The following is an 8,997-nucleotide window of genomic DNA, read 5'->3' on the forward strand; positions in this document are numbered from 1 at the left end:
AAAGGAGACTATGCAGAAAAGCTCTGAAAAAGTTTTTGATAGCTTTTCAACACTGTGTGTATCTTCCAAATAAAAATGGCCGAGAATTCGTACGCATGTTGCATCTAATTGCGGATCGTACACGAACCGTCTGCGTCAATCGGGAGGGACTACAGTGGTTTCTTAGGTTCGGTTCTGGGCAGTCGATTCGGCCGAAACGGGAGCGCAACGTATTTGAGTTTCAATTTTTCAAAAAGTATTTAACTGCGAAACGCCGCACCAATCAAAAAGGTTTGAAATACATACACACATATGCAAATATCATAACTAAATTAATTTGTTGTGGTGTTGAAGTTTTACCAAAAAAATTGTTTCGCGTTCAAAACTATTCACACATACTGGTAAAAGTTGCATGGCCTAAAAACGAAAATCTGTGGAATTTCGAAACATTTTTTAAGCGTACGTACATACATATGTATGTATGTATATAGTGCACATACTATACCTATGTATATAGTTGGTATTAAAAACTCTATGTACGAACGAGTATGTACATTTGTTTTGGTTGAGATTCCTTAGTTTGGCTTGACTTTTGGGGTAGGCGTTTGTAAGTTTTCCGAAACGGCAGAGAAAACCGTATATTTTTTGTACCTCATTTGATGAGTCGGCTCACACACATACACAGAGACGCAAATTTATACGCAACGGGCCTTAAAAAACAAAGCAAAAGCAAAGGAAGGAAAATAAAAATGAAATTGAAAAGAAAACAGTCGTAATACACTCACCCAAACGGATAAAAACGCACACAGAAAAATGTGGCCCAAGTTAATATTAGTACGAAAATAGAACAGAATTTCTCGATTGCAACTAGCGAATGGACAGGCGGACCGACGGAGAGACAGCACGCCTGACGGACACTTACATGCAGGGTTGGGGGTAGGGGATGTGGTTGTGGTTGTGGTTGGGATAGGTGTGTGCGTTGTGTGGGCCAAATAGGCATACCTACACCTACATATTCCTGCATATTTATGTATGTATGTACATACCACCTAGGTATGTGGCATGTCCGAGTTCAGCATGCATATGTGCCACACACTCTCTTACACACACATGAGATCGCGTGTGGATGCAAATGTGTATGGGCCAGGTGAACAAAGCTGCCATAAATAAACATACCACATACCAGCCAGAGGAGGAGGCGCCCCACGGCCCACGGCCCACTGCCCACGCCCCCCAAAGCCAAATTCAATTACTCAGCCATTGCAACTTTGCATCCGTATCTAAAGCTGTATTTGTATCTGCATCTACATACATACATACATCTGCAATAGCGAGTGTGAAAAAGAAGAGAAACAAGTGTAACAACCTTAAGTAAGCAGATAAAAAAGAACACACACTTTCCCATTTTCTCTCCGGCAGGCTGAGTGACGAAATGGAAAGCAAAAAGGTGAGTAACATCCAGAAAGAACAAAGAAACCCAAAGAACTACCCCAGCAAGTTTCTTGACCTCATTCTGCATTAATGAAAAACCATATACTAGTACAAGTAATAGGAGTTATTCGAATGTTTTTTCGTTTTTGTTTTGAAAACATGAAATTTAGTTAGCGGCATAATAAAACATCATTATTGTTATATCATTCTATTTTGGTACCAACTTATCATCGGTTTTTATATTCGTTCGGTTTATGTTGCCGAAGAGCCTAAAAAAAAGTCCCCAAGCTAGTTTCTTGACCTCATTCTCCATTTGTGCTAGACTATATAGTAGGACTTAACTCGTTCAACGCTGATTTCTAAATATTGAAGTGCTTTATTCTGAATGAAAATCTGACATTCATTTAGCGGCATAATAAAACATCATTATTGTTCTATCATTATATTTTGATATTAACTTATCGTCGGTTTTGTTACCAAAGTCCCCGAAGAAGTTTCTTCACCTCATTCTCTAATAATGCTTAACTATACATATAAGATGAATAATATCGTTCAATCCTGCTTCCGAAACACTGAAATGCCGTATTTTGAATGAAAACCTGAAGTTCATTTAGCGGCATAATAAAACATCATTATTGTTATTTCATTCTATTTTGGTATTAACTTATCATCGGTTTCTGATTTTCCGTCGGTTTATTTTGTCGAACTTTGCCAAAAATAAAACATGGGGGCACAGGTAGAAAAACAGAAACAGAAAAACTGAGTAACGAGCAGATTATTAATGTATTGCACTTCATGATGCTGGTCAATAAATATACATAGTATATATAGATATATTTATATACAATATAAATAGAGTGGGCATTAATGTGTGTGTTCGTCCGAATGGATTTTTCAATTACCAATAGTATAAGAGTGTTATTAATGCCGAGGAGGAGCATTTGATGACGATGTCCACAACAACATCAACGAAAACGGTGAAGAAGTCTTTGAAAACAACAAAGACAAAACAGAGTTTAGAAAAATTGTCCTCGAAAGAGTCGAAATCAGAGACCATTAGTAGCACCAATGCCCAGGAATTAGGTATGGATACTGTAGATGCAACAGCGGCAACGACCCCCCCAACTCCTCCTACACCGACCGGAGAGGATGCTCAGGCTAGGAAAAAGGTGAAATCGAAGAAATCGAAAAAATGTGAATACGACAATCAAAACATCTCTGTGGTAAGTACTTCTGTGGCAATCAATCATAATTTAGATAAATTCAAATATATCCTTTTTTTTTTTACAAAATTTGTATGAAACTAAAACAATGTTCTTTATTGTTAATCTATCTATTTTTCTTTCTGTCTATCTGTCTTTCTTTCCCGATATGGGAATTCGGGCTTACACTTTTCACATAATTGAATTTAAAATGATTTTGAATTTGTTTCTGGTCATATGGGAATGGTATTAATAGAATTTTGGCTCCACCTTATCTTACCTTTTACATACAATATTAATCTAAAGCTATGTACTTACAGAAAACCAGTTTCAATAAGTTTGACGCCCTCCAGAAACGCAATCTAATCCATGTACGTTCAAGCGACTCGGGTAAAGCCCAAGAAATCTTCAGTGTAAGCAAATCATTATTTAACCAAAACATTCAACATCACGTCTACCAAACGTAGCCCATTAATATCCCAAAAACCAAAGACACGATCATTCCATTCAATGTTATGTGTTATTTATTTGATTGTTCCACCTTTGAATTCGTGTAGAATCCGCAAGATGAGCAACAGACCAGCTGCCGGTTGTGTAATAAAGCCGTATACAAAATGGAGGAAGTCAAGGCTGAAAAGGGAATCTATCACAAGACCTGTTTCCGTTGTCACGAGTGTTCGAAACAGCTGAAGTAAGTCCGATTAGTTTCTGTCCTCATGGACCTATACAATTACCGATGTTCCAATGTTTTCAGATTCGACAACTATCAAATTCACGAGGGTACCCTCTACTGTACCGCTCATTTCAAACTACTGTTTGCGCCGAAGGTGGTGGAGGATGTGGACCCCAAACCTCGAAAGGCTGAGCTCATTATACGAGAAAGTCAGCCCGTCGAGTTGCCTCCGGATGTAGTACGAGGTTTGTTATCACATTATCGAAATTCTAACCGCAAATATAATCTACGAATGAGATGAAACGTTTCATTTCTAGCATCCGATAAGCCAGATCTGGGTCTTGAGGAACTGCAACAGCTAAACGTACGCTCAAGATTTCAAGTGTTCGAGGGTGCTGGTAAAAGGAGAGAGGAAGAGGAGCAACAGCTCCAACGACAGAACACAGTGGTCAAGAGGAGCACCTCGATTCTCTCCAAGGTGGCCAAATTGCAGCAGCATGGACTCAATAGCAGCATTGATATGAAATCGGAAACAGCGGAGAATCAGAATCCAGATGAATCGGGGTCGGGCAGTGAGAATAGCGATTCTGATATTGAGAACGTTGACGATAATGTGGAAGATGCAGATCTGGTGCGTTCGAAGAGACGTACCCAGAAGGAGCGACCCGTTGGACTGGGAGATGCGATGAACGACATCAAAACCAGATTCGAAACAGGACACGTGCAGTCGAAGGAGGAGAGGCGGGAGGAGCGCAAGCAGGAAATTCAGAACATTCGCTCGCGGCTATTTATGGGAAAGCAGGCCAAATTTAAGGAAATGTATCAACAGGCCGTCGCCGATTCGGAGCAGTCCATCACTTCGGTTGGCAAGAAGCCCGAAGTTGAAATTGGGGCAGCCGCTCGTTCCATAAAGGAGCGCTTCGAGAAGGGCGAGATGTTCAATGAGAAAGGCGGCAGCTCCAATTTGTCCGAAGATGCTGATGTGTTTGAGTCGGGTATATTGGCATTAGAGAAAACAATAGAGATTTAAGCTAATTCATTGACTTCTCCCCCCGCAGCTATCAGCAAGAGGTCTCGCAGCATCTTCATGGAACTCGATGCCAATGCGGAGGCTAATGGAGAGGCAGCCACATTGGATGCACAAAATGAATTGAAGAAAAATCGATCGGGCCTGCTGAGGAAGAGCAACAGCCAAGTTGAACGAGATGTGAGTAGCAAGCACCACATATGTAGACTGTTTATTACAATGTGTGTGTATTTTTAATTAGAATGCCAATTATTATTGTTATCTTTATTATGTGTGTTGTCTTCCCCGTTAGACCGCCAACGGCAATGACCAAAACAATGTCGATGTTGTGAAATATGACGAGAAGCCCGAAGATGTAAAAATAGCAACATCGGAGATAAGTGAGAAATTTAAATTCTTTGAGACCTATCGGCCTAATGAGGGCGAGAAGCGCAAATTTCGCATGACACCGCCTCGAGAGGGGGTTGTCAAGATGCCAACATCGGATTCGGACTCTGACGAGCCAGAAAAATCAACGTTCAACGATAATGTTCTGCAAAAAACACAAACCACCTCAACCATGCTTAACAAATTTCGGGAAATGGAGCAGAAAAAGTTCAAAGGGAGCAATGAATCAAATGGACCCAAGCCACTTAAGTGCTTCACTCCACCACCAGAGGATAGACGTCGCTATTACGACAACCAAAATAGCGAGGACGACGAGAGCGAGGAGAGCAACAGTGAGGACGAAAGTGCCAATGAGGACGAACCGCAGGAGTTTGCAAAATTAAGTGCCAATGACGAGGCCCTTAAAGAGGTATGCTACAAGGTCTACGAAAGAGAGAGAGAAGTACTTAGTAGAAACTATTATTATTATTATATCCTCATAGGCCCAAAATGCAGCCCGTGCCAAAAAGCTGCGTGCCAAGTTCGAAAAATGGCAAGCGAACGAAATTCAACGCGAACTGAATGAGGGCCATGTGGACATTTATTCTCAGCAGGTCTCCGATGACTCAACAATTGAAAGTACAAAAACGTAAGTCTCTATATCAAATGTTTTAATTGGCATTTGACATTGACCTTTCACAATAATGTTTATTTCTGTTATTATCGGACACAGCATTCGCGAGCGGTTTGAGAATATGAAGAACTTTGAGAGGAAATCGCCCAGTGGTCCTCGGTATCAAGTTAATCGATTTGTCGTAAGCAAACCCATAGTTATTAATTGAAGCATTTGTAATTGGTTTTTTTTTTGTTTTTGTTTTTAAATTTTTAATAGTGAATTATTCGCTGTAGAAGCATCTCGTCAATATTGGTTAGACGACGTCCCACTGCATTGGGTCAATGTGCCACCAAATAAATAAAATAAATAATTTATCCTTTAGATTTTAATAGTCTTGTAGGGCGAGAGCCCACCGCACTAACACCACTGCGTCCAAGGTAGTGTTGAGGGGTTCTGGGCTCGATGACCAGCATGGAGCAACGCAAACGCCACTGGGACAATATTTTATATGTATACATGATTCATTTTTAATGTGGCAAATACAATTTGATATCTTATTCTATAGCTTTATCCATAAATTCCAGGAATCGTTTGGCATATTGTTCAGGATCACATGTTGATATTCCATCAACATTACTACCATATTTAACGGTCTTGGCTGCTTTTGCCGCCTACAAATCAACGTATCAAGAGATTAGACTCATCAACTATTGTATAAGGGATAGAAATTACCTGCTTTTTGACGCCATACTGAGTTAGAACATCAATGATAGCTATGAAATAAATTTCGCGTCTTTCTGCAAAACATACATACACCAAATGCATAAAGTTGTAAAACAATTTAGAATTAAACCAGTGAGCATTTCTTACCTTCGATACTTGGAATGGCATATATGTCGACTTCATAAACAACTTCCTTATACTGGGCACCTCTAGGCGAGTCCGGAGGAGTGTTGTACGTCCAGCTTTGAAAAGTTTACATATTATTGGCAATCATCATTTAAGAAATTCTAACAAACTAGCTTAGTATATAGGCACGGTTTTGATCTGCTAGCGCGCTCTCACTCACACTCGCTCTAAGTATTTATCATGCTATCCTTTTTCTTCGAGCCAAATCTTATCATAATTTAGGAATTAAGTGACCCATAGCGCATTACATGCTAGAATATTAGTCAGATTCTATCAAAATAAAAAATTACTTTGAACCTAATCATTTAATTGAATGTTTGATTAAAGCTAACAAAGTGCCATGAATTGATATAACTTATAAATAAATAAAGCCGAAGCTCTTTAGAGTTTTTGCACAAACGCCACTTAATAAGTCGCAATAAACGCCGCAATCATATTTTCACTGCAATATTTATGAAATTGCTATCATTTTCAAATAATCGATATGTATTATTTTAAAAATAGATGAGCATTTGTGAAACATTGCAATGAGTAGATGCGATTGCCGAATTCATTGGTATCAGTGTAAAAATTCTATTGAAATTCTCTGAATTATACATATACATATATAAGGAGTACAGATTTACATACCATCTTTACCCATTCCATGGGAACAGTATATAAACATATTAAGGAAAGTTGACAAGTAGTTCTTAAAATTATTTACGCTTACCGTTCGCCACTATCGCATTCCTCGCTCTCGCTATTTTCGCTGCGTCCTGTCGCTTGCGCACTGTCTCCTTGCAAAGCCTCTTCTTCGGCACGTACACAGTCGTGTATGCCAACCAACAAAGAATAGTCCATGATGTGCAACTTTGTTAGGAGCTGTTGGTTAAAAATATAATTAATAAACCGATATATGTTTACAGCTGAAAAAAAGCAGGACACCCATAACTACATAGGCACCGAAAATGTATCTACAGTTTGGAAAAAAAGTCTAGTTTTACAACAATTGTATGCAACAGTTTAGTTGTATATGATGAATAGGGTATGAATTTAAATGTAGGCGGGTTAGACGAATTTAGATATTGGCTATCAACTATAAAACTCTGATTGCACAGTTTGTTGTTTGATCTGGTGCTTACATCAACATCATTGTTTAAAGTGTCCAACAATTTCTTCTTGGGTTCCTCCCCAATTTCCAACTTTATTTTCTGTTTAATAAAGTCATTATCCTTGTATGTGGGCAAGTGTTTTTCTAGCTCCTTGTCGGAGGCCTCACGATCCACAGTGCTGCCCTTTAGATCGAATTTTCTGCAATATTTATGAAATTTTCAGTAAAGTAGTGAACAACGATTTACAAGTATTTACAAGCCACTTACTTGTGAATGGTCAAATGAGAGCTGAATACGTTTCTCATTACGACAAAGTAATACTGAACGCTCTCCACGGTGATGCGGTACATGCCTAAGTATTGCGGCAATAGAGTCTTGCCGTGTCGCTCGACAACGTACTGTAAACAAAAGGCGGATTGTTAAATTGTTATGTTTTTTCAAAATATTGTGATTGTATTATTTACTGGATGGTAATGCTTGAGAAAAGCATGCATGCGCTCGATTTCCTCCGAAGTGAGGCTTTTGATGATGAAAAATTTGTCATAGCTCTGGTAAAATTGTGCTCCAGACTTGCCGGACGAGTCAATGCGAACTGGCTGCGACCGAGTAAGTGACTCGCGATAATCAACATCGTCTACACCAAATCGCTCGCGCAAATTGCGAAATACTAGGGGGCAGTACTCCTTCACCTTGAAATGTGACGGCATATTTTCTCTGTAAATGCATATATAAGGCAATTAAATTATATATGTATATGGGCGACGCACGATGGTGTGTCAGGGCAGATGTCGCAATTGTTCTTACTTGTTGAATAAATGATTATCGACTTTTATTTTGGAATAGGCCCTGAAGTCATCTGGGAGCAGCATCACTGGTATGTTCACATGACTCAATTCGTTTATCTGAAATATTTACTCTAAATTAATGGCACTTTTAGTGCAGGTGGGGTTGCCCCGGTACATACAGTATGATTTATGCCCCACATAAAGACGCTTAGAATCGGCTCATTTGCTCGGAATAGTTTCACCTTTTGGTGCTTAACACGGAAATGCTTTTTCTTCAAGATGCGCGGCTGCGACGAGGACGAGATCTTTTTATCCATGTCTCTGGCTGGCTAATGTTGGTTTGCGTCTGCTCGAAAAAGCCAACAATTAAATATTGTTCTTCTAGCACGGGCACTCACAAATTTTATGGTATGTATGTATGTACATATGCATGTATAGTATGTATATCCATACATATACATATTGTATTGCTGCATGTATATGCATATGCATATGTATGTGTGTGCGTGTGAGTATGAAATGCTTTTGCATATCGAACTTACATCAAGTTAAGCAAAGTTAAGACTAATTGTGAGTCCTTTCATGTGGAACATTGATTTTGATTGTGCCCAATTGTTAATCAAATTATTTATCAATTCAATGAAAACCAAAATCACTAATGCAGTTTTTCACGCAGATATTCTATACACAATTTTCGCGATTACGATAACTACCATAGAAAAGGTAGCCCAGGAATCGCATTATTCGATCTAAAAGTTATCGGGTGTGTAAGTGTGCAGTGTTGTACAACTTGGAATCAACCCGAGTTTTTCCATATGTGCGTATCTATGTGTACGTACATTTGGGTATAGCCATTAGATACATACATATGTATGTAGATATTAATGTACTATCTAGTCACAGGACTCTACCAAT

The 8,997-nt window shown here is 39.1% G+C and overlaps 2 protein-coding genes across 5 annotated transcripts; one reads left to right on the forward strand and one right to left on the reverse strand.

Moving 5' to 3' along the window:
• The first annotated feature begins 137 nt into the window (after positions 1 to 137).
• LOC115627841 (LIM domain and actin-binding protein 1) lies at positions 138 to 5,675 on the forward strand. 3 transcript variants are annotated; one of them, XM_030523694.1, is made up of 13 exons: positions 161 to 270; positions 334 to 438; positions 1,399 to 1,426; positions 2,319 to 2,633; positions 2,933 to 3,025; positions 3,170 to 3,303; positions 3,367 to 3,530; positions 3,603 to 4,280; positions 4,344 to 4,492; positions 4,605 to 5,108; positions 5,182 to 5,327; positions 5,412 to 5,493; positions 5,571 to 5,675. In XM_030523694.1, the coding sequence occupies exons 3-13, from the start codon at positions 1,412 to 1,414 to the stop codon at positions 5,571 to 5,573; spliced, it is 2,283 nt and encodes a 760-aa protein (XP_030379554.1). In that variant the 5' UTR covers positions 161 to 270; positions 334 to 438; positions 1,399 to 1,411; the 3' UTR covers positions 5,574 to 5,675. The 3 variants fall into 3 exon arrangements, with proteins under 3 accessions (XP_030379553.1, XP_030379556.1, XP_030379554.1); XM_030523693.1 differs by lacking the exon at positions 334 to 438 and having other exon boundaries at positions 138 to 270; XM_030523696.1 differs by lacking the exon at positions 334 to 438 and having other exon boundaries at positions 138 to 270; positions 2,933 to 2,983.
• Positions 5,665 to 8,766, reverse strand: LOC115627842 (phosphatidylinositol 5-phosphate 4-kinase type-2 beta). 2 transcript variants are annotated; one of them, XM_030523697.1, is made up of 11 exons: positions 8,625 to 8,766; positions 8,262 to 8,428; positions 8,102 to 8,199; positions 7,762 to 8,011; positions 7,565 to 7,695; positions 7,328 to 7,496; positions 6,916 to 7,067; positions 6,834 to 6,836; positions 6,165 to 6,259; positions 6,027 to 6,091; positions 5,665 to 5,965 (listed from the first exon to the last, which is right to left on the reverse strand). In XM_030523697.1, the coding sequence occupies exons 2-11, from the start codon at positions 8,397 to 8,399 to the stop codon at positions 5,849 to 5,851; spliced, it is 1,218 nt and encodes a 405-aa protein (XP_030379557.1). In that variant the 5' UTR covers positions 8,400 to 8,428; positions 8,625 to 8,766; the 3' UTR covers positions 5,665 to 5,848. The 2 variants fall into 2 exon arrangements, with proteins under 2 accessions (XP_030379557.1, XP_030379558.1); XM_030523698.1 differs by lacking the exon at positions 6,834 to 6,836.
• Between the last annotated feature and the right edge of the window lie 231 nt (positions 8,767 to 8,997).

Source organism: Scaptodrosophila lebanonensis, unplaced genomic scaffold, assembly GCF_003285725.1.
Source record: "Scaptodrosophila lebanonensis strain 11010-0011.00,11010-0021.00 unplaced genomic scaffold, SlebRS2 tig00000098-arrow-pilon, whole genome shotgun sequence".
Lineage (NCBI taxonomy): Eukaryota > Metazoa > Arthropoda > Insecta > Diptera > Drosophilidae > Scaptodrosophila > Scaptodrosophila lebanonensis.